Source organism: Trichosurus vulpecula, chromosome 5, assembly GCF_011100635.1.
Source record: "Trichosurus vulpecula isolate mTriVul1 chromosome 5, mTriVul1.pri, whole genome shotgun sequence".
In the NCBI taxonomy this organism is placed as follows: Eukaryota; Metazoa; Chordata; class Mammalia; order Diprotodontia; family Phalangeridae; genus Trichosurus; species Trichosurus vulpecula.
The window spans coordinates 56,616,601-56,633,459 of NC_050577.1; the positions used below are offsets into that span (position 1 = coordinate 56,616,601).

At 39.8% G+C, this 16,859-nt stretch overlaps 1 protein-coding gene across 1 annotated transcript in view; it reads right to left on the minus strand.

Moving 5' to 3' along the window:
* TRDMT1 (tRNA aspartic acid methyltransferase 1) overlaps positions 1–16,859 on the minus strand; it is a 63,599-nt gene that overhangs the window by 11,934 nt on the left and 34,806 nt on the right. Inside the window, exons 2-5 of the mRNA XM_036760188.1 lie at positions 9,439–9,548; positions 5,717–5,793; positions 5,081–5,152; positions 4,519–4,584 (exon numbers count right to left, since the gene is read on the minus strand). Of these exons, the coding sequence (XP_036616083.1) occupies positions 4,519–4,584; positions 5,081–5,152; positions 5,717–5,793; positions 9,439–9,548 (325 nt within the window). The remainder of the gene's footprint in view (positions 1–4,518; positions 4,585–5,080; positions 5,153–5,716; positions 5,794–9,438; positions 9,549–16,859) is intronic.

Consider the following 16,859-nt stretch of genomic DNA (forward strand, 5'->3'; position numbering starts at 1 on the left):
AATATTTTGCCTTGGAGCATGATACTCAGTTTTGCTGGGTAGGTGATTCTTGGTTTTAATCCTAGCTCCAGAATATTATATTCCAAGCCCTTTGATCCCTTAATGAAGAAGCTGCTAGATCTTGTATTATCCTGATTGTGTTTCCACAATACTCAAATTGTTTCTTTCTGGCTGCTTGTAATATTTTCTCCTTGATCTGGGAGCTCTGGAATTTGGCTACAATATTCCCAAGAGTTTTCTTTTTGGGATCTTTTTCAGGAGGCGATAGGTGGATCCTTTCAATTTCTATTTTACCCTCTGACTCTAGAATATCAAGGCAGTTCTCCTTGATAATTTCTTGAAAGATGATATCTAGGCTCTGTTTTTGATCATGGCTTTCAGGTAGTCCAATCATTTTTAAATGATCTCTCCTGGATCTGTTTTCCAGGTCAGTGGTTTTTCCAATGAGATATTTCACACTGTCTTCACTTTTTCATTCCTTCGGTTCTGTTTCATAATATCTTGATTTCTCATAGAGTCACTAGCTTCTACTTGCTCCAATCTCATTTTTAAGGTAGTATTTTCTTCAGTGGTCTTTTGGACCTCCTTTTCCATTTGGCTAATTCTGCCTTTCAAGGCATTCTTCTCCTCGTTGGCTTTTTGGAGCTCTTTTGCGATTTGAGTTAGTCTATTTTTTTTTTGGTTTATTTAATTTATTTAATATATTTAGTTTTCAGCATTGATTTTCACAAGAGTTTGAATTACAAATTTTCTCCCCATTTCTACCCTCCCCCCCGCTCCAAGACGGCATATATTCTGGTTGCCCTGTTCCCCAGTCAGCCCTCCCTTCTGTCACCCCACTCCCCTCCCATCCCCTTTTCCCTTCCTTTCTTGTAGGGCAAGATAAATTTCTATGCCCCATTGCCTGTGTATCTAATTTTCTAGTTGCATGCAAAAACCTTTTTTTCTTTTGAACACCTGTTTTTAAAACTTTGAGTTCCAAATTCTCTCCCCTCTTCCCTTCCCACCCACCCTACCTAAGAAGTCAAGCAATTCAACATAGGCCACAAGCGTATCATTATGTAAAACCCTTCCACAATACTCATGTTGTGAAAGACTAACTACATTTTGCTCCTTCCTAACCTATCCCCCTTTATCCAATTTTCTCCCTTGACTCTGTCCCTTTTCAAAAGTGTTTGTTTTTGATTACCTCCTCCCCCATCTGCCCTCCCTTCTATCATCCCCCCTTTTTGGTCTTCTTCTTTCTTCTTTCCTATGGGGTAAGATACACAATTGAGTATGTGTGGTATTCCCTCCTAAGGTCAAACATGATGAGAGCACGATTCACTCATTCCCCCTCACCTGCCTTCTCTTCTCTTCCTACAGAACCGCTTTTTCTTGCCACTTTTATGAAAGATAATTTACCCCATTCTATCTCTCCCTTTCTCCCTCTCTCAATATATTCCTCTCTCATCCCTTAATTTGATTTTATTTCTTTTAGATATCATCCCTTCATCTTCAACTCACCCTGTGCCCTCTCTCTCTCTCTCTCTCTCTCTGTATATACATATATATATATATACATACACATACATAAATACATACATACACGCACATATATATATATATGTATACATACACACACACACACACACACACATATATATATATATATATATATATATATATACATATTCCCTTCAGCTACCCTAATACTGAGGTCTCATGAATCATACACATCATCTTTCCATGTAGGAATGTAAACAAAACAGTTCAACTTTAGTAAGTCCCTTGCAATTTCTTTTTCTTGTTCTTTTTCTTGATTACTTTTTCATGCTTCTCTTGATTCTTGTGTTTGAAAGTCAAATTTTCTATTCAGCTCTGGTCTTTTCACTGAGAAAGCTTGAAAGTCCTCTATTTTATTGAAAGTCCTATTTTGCCTTGGAGCATGATACTCAGTTTTGCTGGGTAGGTGATTCTTGGTTTTAATCCTAGCTCCACTGACCTCTGGAATATCATATTCCAAGCCCTTCAATCTCTTAATGTAGAAGCTGCTAGATCTTGGGTTATTCTGATTATGTTTCCACAATACTCAAATTGTTTCTTTCTGGCTGCTCGCAGTATTTTCTCCTTGATCTGGGAGCTCTGGAATTTGGCGACAATATTCCTAGGAGATTTCTTTTTGGGATCTATTTGAGGAGGCGATTGGTGGATTCTTTCAATTTCTATTTTGCCCTGTGGCTCTAGAATATCAGGGCAGTTCTCCTTGATAATTTCTTGAAAGATGATATCTAGGCTCTTTTTTTGATCATGGCTTTCAGGTAGTCCAATCATTTTTAAATGATCTCTCCTGGATCTATTTTCCAGGTCAGTGGTTTTTCTAATGAGATACTTGACATTGTCTTCCACTTTTTCCTTCCTTTGGTTCTGTTTTATAATATCTTGATTTCTCATCAAGTCACTAGCTTCTACTTGCTCCAATCTAATTTTTAAGGTAGTATTTTCTTCAGTGGTCCTTTGGACATCCTTTTCCACCTGGCTAATTCTGCCTTTCAAGGCATTCTTCTTCTCATTGGCTTTTTGGAGCTCTTTTGCCATTTGAGTTAGTCTATTTTTTAAGGTGTTATTTTCTTCAGTATTTTTTTGGGTCTCCTTTAGCAAGTCATTGACTTGCTTTTCATGGTTTTCTTGCATCATTCTCATTTCTCTTCCCAATTTTTCCTCTATTTCTCTAACTTGCTTTTCCCAATCCTTTTTGAGCTCTTCCATGGCCTGAGACCAGTTCATGTTTTTCTTGAGGCTTTTGATGTAGGCTCTTTGAATATGCTTTGGTCTTCTTTGTCACCAAAGAATGATTTCAAAGTCTGATTCTGAATCTCAGTCTGTTTTCGCTGCCTGGCCATGTTCCCAACCAACTACTTGACCCTTGAGTTTTTCGTGGGGGTATGACTGCTTGTAGAGTAGAGAGTACTTTGTCCCAAGCTTGAGGGGCTGCACTGTTGTTTTCAGAACTATTTCTGTACAGCCAGCTCTGTCACCCCAGCACTCCTCCTCCCCCAAGAACCACCAACCTGGACCTGACTCAGATCTTAAGCAGCTCTGCACTCCCACTCTGATCCGCCACTTAATTCCTCCCACCAGGTGGGCCTGGGGCTGGAAGCAAGTGCAGCTGGTAGCTGCACCTCCTCCGCTGTCCCTGGGGCAGTGGTCAAACTGTGAACTCCTTTTACTCTGTCCCCCTACAGCTTTTTCCACTAACCTTCTCTGTTTTCTTTAGTGTTTGTGGGTTGAGAAGTCTGGTAACTGCCACAGCTCTGTGATTGAGGGTGCTAGGGCCTGTTTCGCCTAGCTCCCAGTCTGATTGGTCCGGGTGCAGCCCACGCTGGGCTCTGCTTGGCTGTGCTCCCAGCTCCAGGCAATAGACCTTACCCAGCAACCTATCCAGGCTGTCCTAGGCTGGAGCTCTGCTTCCCTCTGCTACTTTGTGGGTTCTGCAGCTCTAGAATTTGTTCAGAGCCATTTTTATAGGTTTTTGGAGGGACCTGGCAGGGAGCTCACACAAGTCCCTGCTTTCCAGCTGCCATCTTGGATCCGCCCCCCTAGTCTAATATTTTTAATGGGGAAATGAGGTTCAGATCAGTTAAGTGGTCATTTTGCTAGTAAGTAGCAGAGGTGAATTATTACTCTAAAACTTAGTCATCATTTAATAAAATCAACAAACATTATCTAAGGGTCTACTTCATTTATTATACTACTTTAGATACTATGGGATTCTGAAAGATAAAAACTTGTTTTGTGGGAAAATGCCTCTAAAATGAATGAAATTTAGAATTTTAACTGCTTTCCACAAAGGTAGGTAATCATTACTTTGTTCTTTATATTTATACGACATGAGTACCTAATTATTTTTATCTGTTTAAATTTTGTACCTAAAGGGAGAGTTTAATGGTTCCATCATGTAGCCTGAATTTATTTTTTTGGTGCAGATCAATGATTTCCTTGGTGTTGGGGTGCTCTCTCATGTGGAAATTTTCTTCAGTGATACATACTGACAACTCATCTGCAACTGAACATTTTAGAGAGGTATCTGGGACACTGAGATGTTAAATGACTTCTCCACACAGTCAGGATGTGTCAGAGGCAAGAAATGAATCCAAATGATCCCCCACTGCAAGGGTGGTCCTCTAGCTACTCTGTCCATCTTACTTGAATATTAAGCATTATGGTTTTGATCTCACAATATGAAGGTAGGGTTTGGTTACAGGGAATTAATGATATTGTTTGAAACATATTGATTGGGACAATATTTTATGAAGTATGCCCAAAATGAAAATGGAAAAAATCAGTAGGCACATCACAAAAAATTTAAAATTTTTTACTAAAAGTTAGCCAAGGTTAGAACTGTGGCCCTATTTTCTATCTACATAAATGTTCTATTTCGATATCTGCGTGTACCCGTTTCTGAGGCTGCCATTTCAGTATCTTCTGCTGCAAGATCAACTGAGTCTGAAATGCAATCAAATGAAACATATGCTTTACCTGGTGGAAGACACTTCAAATCCTTTAACATTTTCTAAAAGGATATACTTTGGTAATTTTTGCAGCCTGAAAGAAAAAGGTTTTTTGTAAATTATATTACAAAAAGGAACAAAACCCACACTATTATTTAGGAAAAGCACTTTTCAAATCAGTCACAAAGGAGAAAGAATTCATTACCAATGCTTTAAAAAGAAAAGTCATTACCTCATGCACCTTGTGGAGATAAATAGGGCTCAGCCAAATCATTGTTTCAGAAGTAAACTTAAAGCAAATTCACTTTAGAGAATACAGTACAAAACATAGTAGGCTGAGAGATGGAACCTGGGTTCTAGTCTTGGCTCTAATTCTGACTCACTGTGTGACAGTGGGTTTTAATACTTTATTTCTCCGGGCCTCATAAATCTGTACAATGAGAGCTGAACAAGGTGAGCTTTAAGGGACTTTCCAGCTCCCAAGTTATATGTGCAGTAAGAACAGTATACAGTGTCTGGATCAAGCGAAAACACGTTCACCCAAATGACAAATTTTCATACTTCATATAAGAAGAAATTTAAGGCTATACCTTGGGAGAATATGAAGAATGTGCAGGAAACTCTTTGTCCTCAGATCAGTCACATCTCCTTGTAGGCCAATTCTGGGGGGATAAGGAACACATGCATGGAGAAAATTAACATTGTAAATTATTCTGAAAATCATGATTAGCTCTGTGAACTTTAGGTTCAAAAAGAAAAATAGAAATTAGCATGCTTCCTCAGTTCAAATGCTTTAATATTCAAAAGGACTGAAGTTTGAGTCAAACAGGATTTTGTTGTTTGTAAGGAGAACCCAACCACCTGTCAGAGCAATATTTCTATGGGAAAACATACTCTGAATTCTAAACAACTGTCTTACAAATGAGCTTTGAAATGGAATTTACACTATATCCAAGCTCTTTAAAATGTAGGCTATCCCACAAAAAAATCATATCACATATTAAAGTGGGTTACTTAAGAATAAGCCATCAAGCAATAGCTATAAAAATGGATAGATATTAGGACATGGTGGGCAGATTTTCATTCAACATAAAATTCACTTGATTATGTAACAGAATAAAGTTTTATGAATATAATGAATTGTATCTACGGAAAGTGAAGTGTCTTACCCTTTGTAAATCCTTCACAAGTATCTTCCTCAGTAGGAAGTGATTTATTATACCTACCTTGTGAATGGCTGACACGGAGGACTCATTAAAATCATATTGAAGGACAGCTGATTAAATTCCTGGAGCGTAATTCCCTAGATAGTTTAGAAGAACAGACATGATTTAAACAAAGGAAGGAAGGAGTAAATAACGTGTTACCTTTATTCAGGACTTTATTTTTCCAAGCACTTTCCTATGCCCTTGATCATCATAAGAATCACGTGAGACACATGGTACAGGTGATTTTATCCATATCTGATAGAGCAAGTGACTAAGGCGCAAAGGAGTGAAGCAACCTGCCCAGAGGCACCAAAGAGGACACTAGCAGAACTTCTGCCAGAAGCACGGTCTCCTGCCTCCCACCCCAGCTCTCCTTTCACTAGTTCCTTTTTGGCTCTGGCTCTTTGTACCCAGTGGAGCCAAGGGTGGGGAGCTTCTTCTATAATTATTTGAATTTAGTGTTTAAATTTGAAAATGCATTTTAGATTTCAAAGTGCAATATAAAAAATAGAAAGAGAGCACCGTGCTGTGTCCAGGCTCCAAGCTCAGATCTGAGTCCTGGTGCTCCCAGCCTTTCCACCACTTCAGGTCAGTAGTCTCATCACCTGCAGGATTCTCTTCTGCCCGCCCTCCATCCCCAAGTCTTTTCTTCTTCAGATTAAATACTGCCAACTCTTTCCACTGATCTATATGTGACACAAATGACACTATCCTTCTAGCCATCATTAAAAAATATCTTAAAGATGAGAAAGGAGCCAGATTAAGGGGAGAAGGCAGAAGAAGAACCCAGGCTGCTCTATTTCTCTGATCACCCCCACCAATACTATAAGGAAGAGTCTGCAACTACATGCTCTGCTTGCAGCACTTTGGATGGATCCCTGATTCCATCAGTTAGTGTGGACACTCCTACCAATGACTGTTTAATTCTGCTCAAATCTTAGCAATGCCTTCCTATTTAGACCATGCACGGTGAATATGCCCAGTTCACTGGACCCTGTCTTTTTTTGCTTTTAACATCTCAGGATTATCAACACACCATCTATTGTCCCATTCTTCATTCATGACCTATTTCTTTTTCTTGCATACATTTCCCTTTGTAATGTTTCTTGGACAAAACTTCTCAAAATCAAATAACTGCTAACACACTGTAGCCTCACACACATACTCGTTCACACACACACAGACACACAGACACACACACACACTATTCTGTTGTTCTTCAGTTGTTTCCATTTTAATTTTTTTTAAGATCATGCTGTTCCAGAACTCACATACACAGAGTAACATCAAGAGAAGGCTTGCGTCTAAAAGATGGGTTTTTATGATGATAAGCACTTTGAGTCAGTGAAACCCTGTGCAATTTGATGAATGTGAATCAATTTAATCTCCTTTTCCTACTCAATCCTGGGCCAAGCTCACTGTCCTTCGGCAGTTCCTGTTATGCCCATATGGACAGACTCATTTAGCCAGCTGCATGTCATAATCTTAGCAATGTAGATTTTTCATGCTTTGTTTCTCCATTGTGGGTAATGAGTTGGTGCATTCCAGGTTTTCAAGCAAAGAGCTAGTGATCTCCAACCGTGCACGGGAGACTGTATTTGAGAGAAAGCACACAAAGAAGGAGTGGGTCCTAGTGCCCACCTATATAATGATGTACTAATGGAAAGAACAATGGCGAAAAGCTCAAAGCTCAAATTCCATCTCATAAAACATATCTGAATCATGGGCCTCTTTATGAGTCTCTTCTGGCTCTGTGTTAGTCTGTAGGCTTCACCACATTGCCACAAGGGTCCAGGAACCCCTGAGTGGAGGCTCATTTTCTCTTCAATTGCTCTTCACTGTTTCATTATGTTATTCTGCTCATGAGCTTCCTTCAGGCTCCACAAGGCTTTGCAAGTGAGATTGTAGTCCAAATTGTTTTTGCCCTGGGGTGCCATGTCTTTCCAATTAACAAGAAGAACACTAGCCAAATGAGGCAGTTTCTGGGGTCCTTCAGCTGCTGCCTTGTGGTGATTGTTTTATATGTGTCAAAATTATCTTGGAAATGGTAGTAGAGACAAGGTCTTTACTTTTGTATATTTTCCATTTTGGTAATTAACATCTTATTTAAGCAGGATATATCTGGCCTGCTACAATCTTCTGCTGCACACTGTCGTCTTCTAATCCTTATCCTTTCTTCTAATGTGACATTTACTGTAACAAATTTTTTTGCACTATTTTTGCACTATTATTTGACTGCACAAAAAATATTATTCCTCAAAAGACTAGCAACTGATCACTTCCTGTCTATTAAGACAATAAATTTCATTGTGTGTCATGTTGATTCTCCATATTTAGTGACTTCTGACTGTCTTCCTGAAAAGTCTATTTACAATGGGCAGTTCTGAGGCTCCTGAAAAGTCTAAGAATCTTTGGCTTCTTTCACTTCTTGATCGTGAACCTGTCTGGTCACTCATGGACACCCTCTTCCCAAGATACTCTCCAGAAATCCAGAGGTGAGTTCTGAGATGTCCTTGGTCAATATGAGCGACACTAGACAAAATTTCTTCACCACATACTAGTATATGGTGTGTGTGTGTGGGTGTGTGTGTGTGTGTATGTGTGTGTGTGTGTGTGGGTGTGTGTGTGTGTCACTGGGGCAGAGAGAGTAGGGGTGGGATTACAAGCAACCAAGCCAAAAGCCCTACCTCGTGCTCTTTTCAGAGAAGCCACAAAGCCCATACAGGTCTCTGAAAGGATGACGTGCCAAGTTCCATGAGGCCCTTACTAACAGCTCTAACTCCCACTCCAAACTCATTGTCAGGTGACTCCCAAAATGCACTACTAGGGCTCACAAGTCCCACACACTCTGATATTCAACACACAGACACCATGATCACTTTCTCTACAATCATGCTCCCATACTCACATCCAAAGCAGCTTCCACCCAACTCAAAGGCAGACATCTGCACATGGCTTCTTCCTGCTCCCTCTAAATATTCCCCACAAAAGCATGAAATCACTCACTCTCCTTTTCAGCCACCCCTACAATATAAAGAAGCGAGGAGGCAATCTTCCCACACAAAAGTCCCAAGCCTACAGTTGTCCCCCTCTCTTAGCCCACTAATATTCCAAACTCCTAAAAGAAAATCCTCATCTCCTTCCAACCCCAAACCTGTCTGCCCACCATTTTCCACTGGAGAGAGGAAAGGCCTCCTTTTTTCCCAAATGCCTCAGAAAAGAAAATGTTGGATTCACAGAAATATCCCTATTAATTCAGAGGAGTGGTATATAACTTTCTGTTGGGTCTGCATAGGAAAAGCCTCTGATGGACTCACTCAGTGTTTTCTTTTGTTTTTGTCCAGGATTCTCACGACATTTTTGGTTGGCTATCTCCTCGGCGCTCATTACAAAGGGCTCCCTCAGCCCTGCCTCGGTGTTGCTCTTGCAGGTTTCTGAGTTTCACCTCAGGTGGTGGCCTGAATCTAAAGCTCATGCCTACTAGAGTTTCTTTCCAACCTCCAGTGGAAAGTACTAGGAAAAGGTCACAGAATCACACACGCAAGTAGTCAAAATAGAGTATTCCTAAGCAAGGTCCCTCTCTCACCAATCTGAAAACATTTGGCTTTAGTCCTCTGTTCTATGAGAGATGGATGTGCTTGAATTAAAATAGAATTCATCACAAACTGTGTGGCCTTCATTTTGTAAAGTGGCAAACATTTTTTATGCTACATATTAAAACAACAATAATCATTACTCACCTCAATAGTTTTGGCCCATAATTGTGTATGAGGAAAGTTATGCTTGTATACTTCATTTGCAATAGTGTTTACATCAATAGCAGCCACCACTTCTGCAGATACACAGCTGTCTGCAATGATAAATTAAACATTTAGAAGATGTTCTATTTTAAAAAAGGAAGTAGGAGAAACTGGCATTTTGTCCAATATGAAGGCACAGTAAAATAACTAATACCTTTAATCAGAGTCAGAAGACACAGGAAAAGTTTGTCAGTCTTCTACAAAGTCCTATTCCAATGCCTGTTTGTGCCAAGGAGATTCTCAGAGGCTCTATCAGTGGTGCAGGAGCTGGGGAAAGTTCCATCTGCTAGGCTGGAAGAGCTTCAGGTGTGGCCCCAGCAACAGACTACACCTATTTTCCCAGAGACCATCCCAGTCAAGGACATCAACAGGCTGGCCAATTGATAGCTAACTCTTTGGCTATGACAACTCAACAAACAAATCTTGCCTGTTGGCATGCTAAATCTTTGTCCAGTAATCATCAAATGGACCTCCTAATGAAGGAACTGAATCATATCATTCTTGACATTCTCACTAGGAAATCAGAAGACAAAAGGAAGTTGAAGCTAAATGGAAGGATGGTTCGCTAGCTTTTCTTTGACAGTCAAGAGTTAATGGAACTGACTTCACAGCATATCAAAAGGCAACAAGAAACATCATTTCATGAAACATTTGATCATCTCATATTTCAGTACCAAAAGTGGTAGAAAACCAATTTGAACCATCTAGAATCAGCTAGAAGTCAGAGGCACCTTGGAACCAAACCCAAAAAAGGAGACCACCAGGAAAGTGGGCCTGAAAATAATGTGTATTCAGACTACAACCATGTTTAGAGGACAGCAGTGAATAACTACAGAGAAGAAAGGGGGACTAGTGGTCTGAGCTGGTCCCTGGGTGCTTTGCTCAAAAAATGGGGTTCCTTTTGCTTTGTATATGCCTTTCATCGGAAAGCATAACATTGTCGCTTATGTTCTTAGGTTACTGCCTCTCATTTTAATTTAAAGCTAGTTATAAGAGTATCTATTACTTCCCTAAAACAAAACAAAAAAAAAACCTCTTATTTTGCTGGTATTGATCTTATCTCAGTTAAAAAGGCAGTCAAGAAAGATCTTTGGTCCAGTTTGTATAACTGTGAATTTTTCTTTTCTTCCTGAAACTCATGTCAAGAATTAAGCTCAGTGCAAGATTATTACTAATTATTTAATTGTACCTTGTATTAAATAACCTTTTTATGGAATAAGTTTAAGATAATTTCTTAAGGAAATATTCAGTTTTCAACATCACTTAAATGCTTTTATTCCCTTAGGTATTCTGCAAAATTGAGTTTGCCTGATGCCAGGTGATATGTGACCTTTGTCTCTTTCGGTGGGGCTGGAAATCCTACCTATGGCACTTAATCTATTCAATAATCAATAACTAACACTATGTCTTCCTGTGTATGTGACTCTAAGATCAGCTAATGACAAAAATTCCCAAAAGTGTATTTTATGTTAAAAAAAAAACCCAGTAGAGAAAACATATTCTTGCAGCAGTGACCAGATTAGTAACAGCACTGATAAGAGGTATGTAAAAAAAATGTTGGCAAATCAAGATCTAATACATAACTTTAAAAAATATTTTGTGATAAGAAATAGATATGAAAAGACACGAGTGATGCTGACTCAGCCGCCCTTTTAATCAAAGAATTGCCTTACAGTATGGGTGAGTTTCAATAGGAAATCAAAGATCTCTTTAAAATGACTCAAAATAAAGGCCACAGTCTGTTAGAAGCTTGAATTAAGTTTGCAAAGATAAACTAGTCATATGGGAATTTTCTGAAGTGTGTTTTATCCTAAAACTTTCCAAAGGGAAGACAGCTCTCTTCCCCAACCTTTCTCTCTTCTCTAGAACCTAATACAGTTAGTATACTGAGCACTTTTGTTGTTTCAATCGTTTCTAACTCTTGTTGACCCCATTTGGGGTTTTCTTGACAAAAGATACTAGAGATACTGGTCTTTTTCCACCTCATTTTACAGATAAGGAAACTGAGGCAAACAAGGTTAAGTGACTTGCCCAGGGTCACACAGCTAGTGTCTGAGGCCAGATTTTAACTTAGGAAGAGGAGTCTTCCCGACTCCAGATCCAGCGCTCTATTGCGCCACCTAGCTGCCCTAGCTGAGCACACAGAAGGTGCTTAATTGTTGAATTAAATCACATACCAATTTAGCAACATACATACTTATAAATAGGGACTGCCCAGTTACAAACCATCACTGTACCTCACGTACAGAAGTAACACTTGGATGACCTCATCATAATCACACCTGTAATAGCTACCCAGGTATGCTAACACTGACATCTAGTGTGAGACTAACACAAACAATTGCTAAAAATAGACATTTGAGTTATTCTGTAAGATACAATAAGACTTTTATGAGAAATGGAAGTACCAAAGACCAAGGAATCTGAATTTAAAATCATTGCTGGAACTTTCTTATTGGGATTAGTCAAGCATCATTCTTGTTTCTTTTAAAAAGAAGATATTAAGTAGATATGTAGATATCTGTGTAGATATTAAGAAGTTCTTTTATAGTGTTATTAAAAAAGCACCAAATACACAGGTTTAATTAGATTTATAATCCAGCTTGGTTAAAAGTCAAAACAATAGTAATCAACGAAACATATTTCAAGACTTGCTAACTCTTCAACAATATGAAAAATTTCATGATCTTGACATAAAATCCCAAAGCACCAAATCAGAGAATCACAGAATTCAATACCTGGAAGGTACCTCTGCAGCCATCTAGCACAATTTATACCCCAAACGAATCCCTACTATCTCATACCTGACTAGTAACAATCTAGCCTCTGTTTAAAGATCACCAAGGAGGTGTGCTAGGTGCTAGAGCTAGGAAGACAAAAAAGACACAATCCCTGCTCAGCAGGTTTATATTCTATTGAAATCAAGGCTCAATTTGTCTCTGCAATTTCCATTTAGAGGTCCTGGTTCTGCCCATAATTCTAATCTCTCTTCTATATGACTGCTCATCCAATGCTTGGAGACAATTATCATAACCTTCCCATCCTGAGTCTTTTCTTCTCCAAACAAAATTCTCAGGTCTTTCAATGGAACCTGGACTCAAAAGGTTTTTCACCATTCGGGTTGCTCTCCTATGGACACTTTCCAGCTTGTCAGAATACTTTTAAACTGAACACAACATGCTAGCTGTAGTCTCACCAGGCCAGAGTACAAAGGGCTGCCACTTCCTATTTCAAGAAGTTATACCTCTCTTGATACAACCCAAGACTGTATATGCTTTTTTGGCCACCATACCATATTGCTAACTTATATGGAGCTTAGAGTTCACTAAAATCCTCACCTCCTTTTCAGAACATTTGTGGTCTAACCACAATTCTATTTTACATTTATGAGGTTGATTTTTGTGCCCATGTAAGACTTTACATTTGTTCCTTTTAAATTTCACCTTATTTGATTTAGCCCAATCCTCTAACATTTCAAGAATCTTTTGCATCCTGACTGTCACACAGTACATTAGGTACGCCTCCCCATTTTGTATTTTCTGTAAATATGATGAGCATGCCTTGCAAGACTTCATTCAATTCATTAACAAAAACATTAATGTTAACAAAAATGTTCACACATTTTAAAAATGTGTCAACAGCACAGGGCCAAGTAGATTCCTGGAGTACTCAACTGAATGCTGAACCAATAACTCTGAAATAAAAATCATACTTTCAATGTGGCCATCCAACCAGTCCTGAATACATTTGACTGTACTATCATCTGAACTTGGGGTTCCAAGCCTTTTTTGTGCCACAGACCCCCTTAGCAGTCCGATGAAACCTATAGATCCCTTCTCAGAATAATGTTTTTAAATGAACAAAATAAAATACACAAGGTGTCCCAAAAGTCTTAGTGTAGTTTTAGGCTTTAATTAAAGCCAAGGGTTTGGGGATACCCTAAACATAAACACAAGGTCAAGAACTCCTGATGTAATCCCTAGCTAGACTCTATCTTCTCCATAAGAATAGTATGAAAGACATTAGTGAAAGCTTTGCTAAAATGTAAGCAAACTATATCCAGAACATCCTATAGTCCTACAAGAAAGGGAAACAAAGGTGATCTGGCACAACCTGTTCTTGATGAAGCCATACTGACTCTTTGCAATCCCCACAGCCCTTTCTGGATGTTCAATAACTAACTCTTTATTGAGCCATTCTAAAATTTCCCCAGGAATCAAAGTCCGGTTCACTGGCCTATATACAGTTTCCGACTGTTCTCTTTCCTTTTTTTCGAAAAGCAGGACAACATTCGTCCTTTCCCAATCTCGTAGTACACCTCTCCCATTTTCCATAATCTTCCAAATATTACTTTGGGAGGCTGAGCAATCACTTGACAGTTCCCAGGACACAAGGTTAAGATTCACCTACCTGGTAGCTTGTATGGATCAAGGGTCACTAGGTGGTCTCTCACCTATCCAAGCGTTAGTCATTTGTGTTCTGTCATTTCCAGGGAAAGGATCTTTCCCTTGGTAGAAGATGCAAAAGCAAAGCATGACATAAGCAAGTCTGCCTTCTTTCTGGTCTCAGTTACCATGACGGCACCTGCCCCAAGCAGGGGCCTTGTGCCCTCTTCTCCCTGTCCCATTTAGCCTCTGTTACTTATACTGTACTTGTACTTCTGGAATCATGAGGTTTCTGCATTGCACAGAGGGAAGAATCCTGGATCCTAGTGAGAAAACTGGGGCCCCACAATGGGCACCTCTACAACAGATACAACCCTGGACAAATAAATGCTACATCTCTCTGGGTCTTCTGCTTCCTCATCTCCAATACTGGAACAGATGCTCTCTAATGTATCCAAATAGCTCTAAATTCCATCTGTGACTATTTTATGAAATACGGATTTCCGATACAGGAGTAAAAAGCTTACGTAATTCAACAATTCAATTCAATAAGCATTTATTCAACATCTATTTGAAAAGCATTGTTGGAAAGATTATGGGGGGGGGGTAGGGGAGCCAAGATGGCCGTGTGAGAACGTCTTACCAAAGCTCTCTCACAAGTTCCGTCAGATACTTCTAAAAAAATGAATCTGAGCAGATTTGAGAGAGTTAGACGCCACTAGTAGACTGCGTGGGGCAAATTTCCAAGCCAGGAGTCCACAAGGTGGACAGGACAGATCTGTAGGCTGGGAGAGTGCCTGGCTGCAGAAACCAGCCAGCAATGCAGGGTGGGAGAAAGCTGGGCCCCCAAAACCGGTGGAGATCCCCAGGCCTCCCAACACAGGACAGGAGTCTGTCGAAGCAACAGGAGGCAGCAGCACAGCACCTGAGGCCACGAGACATCTACTCCTGAGGCTTGCAGCCCAAAGGTTTGAAACTCACCTTCTTGAACTCCCGGGAGACATAATGGCCAAGTAAACGGCTCTCATCCCTCCCTCCCTGACCCAGAGAGAATACCTCAGGAAAAACCCTGGAATAGAAGAGCCAGAAGTGGGGCTTCAGAAGCCAAACACTGGGAATTCCTGAGTCCCAGAAGGGTGGAGCCAGCAAGGGTAAACACCAGGAACCCAGATGTGCCTTTGCACAGCCAGTGGAAGTGGCAGACACCAACACAGTGAACAGCCAAGACCACCCATGCTGGAGAGTAGCCCCAGGGGAAGAGAGGACCTCTGGCAGCCAGATGACCCCTGCCCCCACACCTCAGGAAACCAGAGGCCATAAAACACACAAGGCCAGTAACTAGGCTCACAATTCCCAGAACAAGAAACCTAGGACAGAGCTCCCTGAGCCCCAAAAGCAGAAATCCACTTTAAAGCCAGGAAAAAGCTAACCAATATGAAGAAGAGCACGAAAAAACCGAGGACCACTGATTCATTTTTATGGAGACAGGAAAGATCAAAATACCAATTCGGAAGAGGACAGCATTGACACTATACCCAAATCTGATACCTCAAAAGGGAATGTGAACTGGTCTCAAGCCCAAAAAGCATTCCTGGAAGAGTTAAAGGATGATTTTAAAAACCAAATTAGGGAGGCAAAAAAAAATGGGAAAAAAATCCACTGATGAGATCAAATCTTTAAAAAGTAAAATTGGCAAAATGGCTAAGGAGATTCAGAATCTAAACAGAGAAAATGACACCCTGAAAGGAGACTGAAAAGCAAAATGAAGGCAGCAATTCATTAAAAATTAGAATTGAGCAAGTGGAAGCTAATGACTCTATGAGGCATCAAGAAGTAGTCAAACCAAATGTAAAGAATGAAAAAATAGAAGAAAACATGAAATATCTAACTGGAAAAACAACTGACCTGGAAAATAGATCCAGGAGAGACAATTTAAGAATTATTAGTCTATCAGAAAACCATGATGAAAAAGAGCCTGGACAGTGTCTTCCAAGAAATTATCAAAGATAACTTCCCAGAGGTCCTAGAACCAGAGGGGAAAATAGTCATCGAAAGAATCCACAGATCACCCCTTGAAAGAGATCCCAAACTGAAAACTCCAAGAAATATTATAGCCAAATTTCAGAATTATCAAGTCAAGGAGAAAATACTGCAAGCAGCCAAAAAGAAACAATTCAAATATCATGGAACTACAGTAGGGATCATGCAGGATCTTTCAGCTTCTACATTAAATGACAGGAGAAATTGGAATATGATATTCTGAAGGGCAAAGGAGCTTGGACTACAACCAAGGGTCAACTGCCCAGCAAAACTGAGCATACTATTTCAGTCAAGAAGATGAATGTTCAAAAAAATAAGGGAATTCCAGACCTTCCTGATGAAAAGCCCAGAACTCAGTGGAAAATTTGATCTTCAAATCAAAACTCATGAGAAACATAAAAAAGTAAATGGGGGGGCAACCCCCAGAAACCTTGTTAATCAATAAAGGCGAATTGTTTACATCCTTACATAGGATTATATTGTTTTATATATGTTATACACACATAATACAGTTATTATGGCAATTGAAAGGGATACATATAGACTGTGAGCATCTGAATAAAATAACTGATATAATGATAAAAAACATAATTAAGGGATGTAAAGGGAGGGTTCTGGGAGAAGAGGGAAAGAGGTACTAGAAAAGGGTAAATCACATCACATGAAGAGACACAAAAACATTATAGAAGAGGGAAAGAAGGGAGGGAGAAGAGTAGTATATGAGCTTTACTCTCATCAGATTTGGTTCAAGAAGAGAATAACATAACCTGATAAGCATAGAAATCAAACTTGTCCTACAGGCAGTAGGAGGGGAAAGGGGAAAGAAAAGGGGGGGATGGTCAGAAGGGAGGGAAGAAGTAGCAAGGGGAAAAGGGTAAGATAAGGGAGAGAAATCAAGAGGGAGGGGAAATTGAGGAAGGCAGTGGTCAAAAGCAA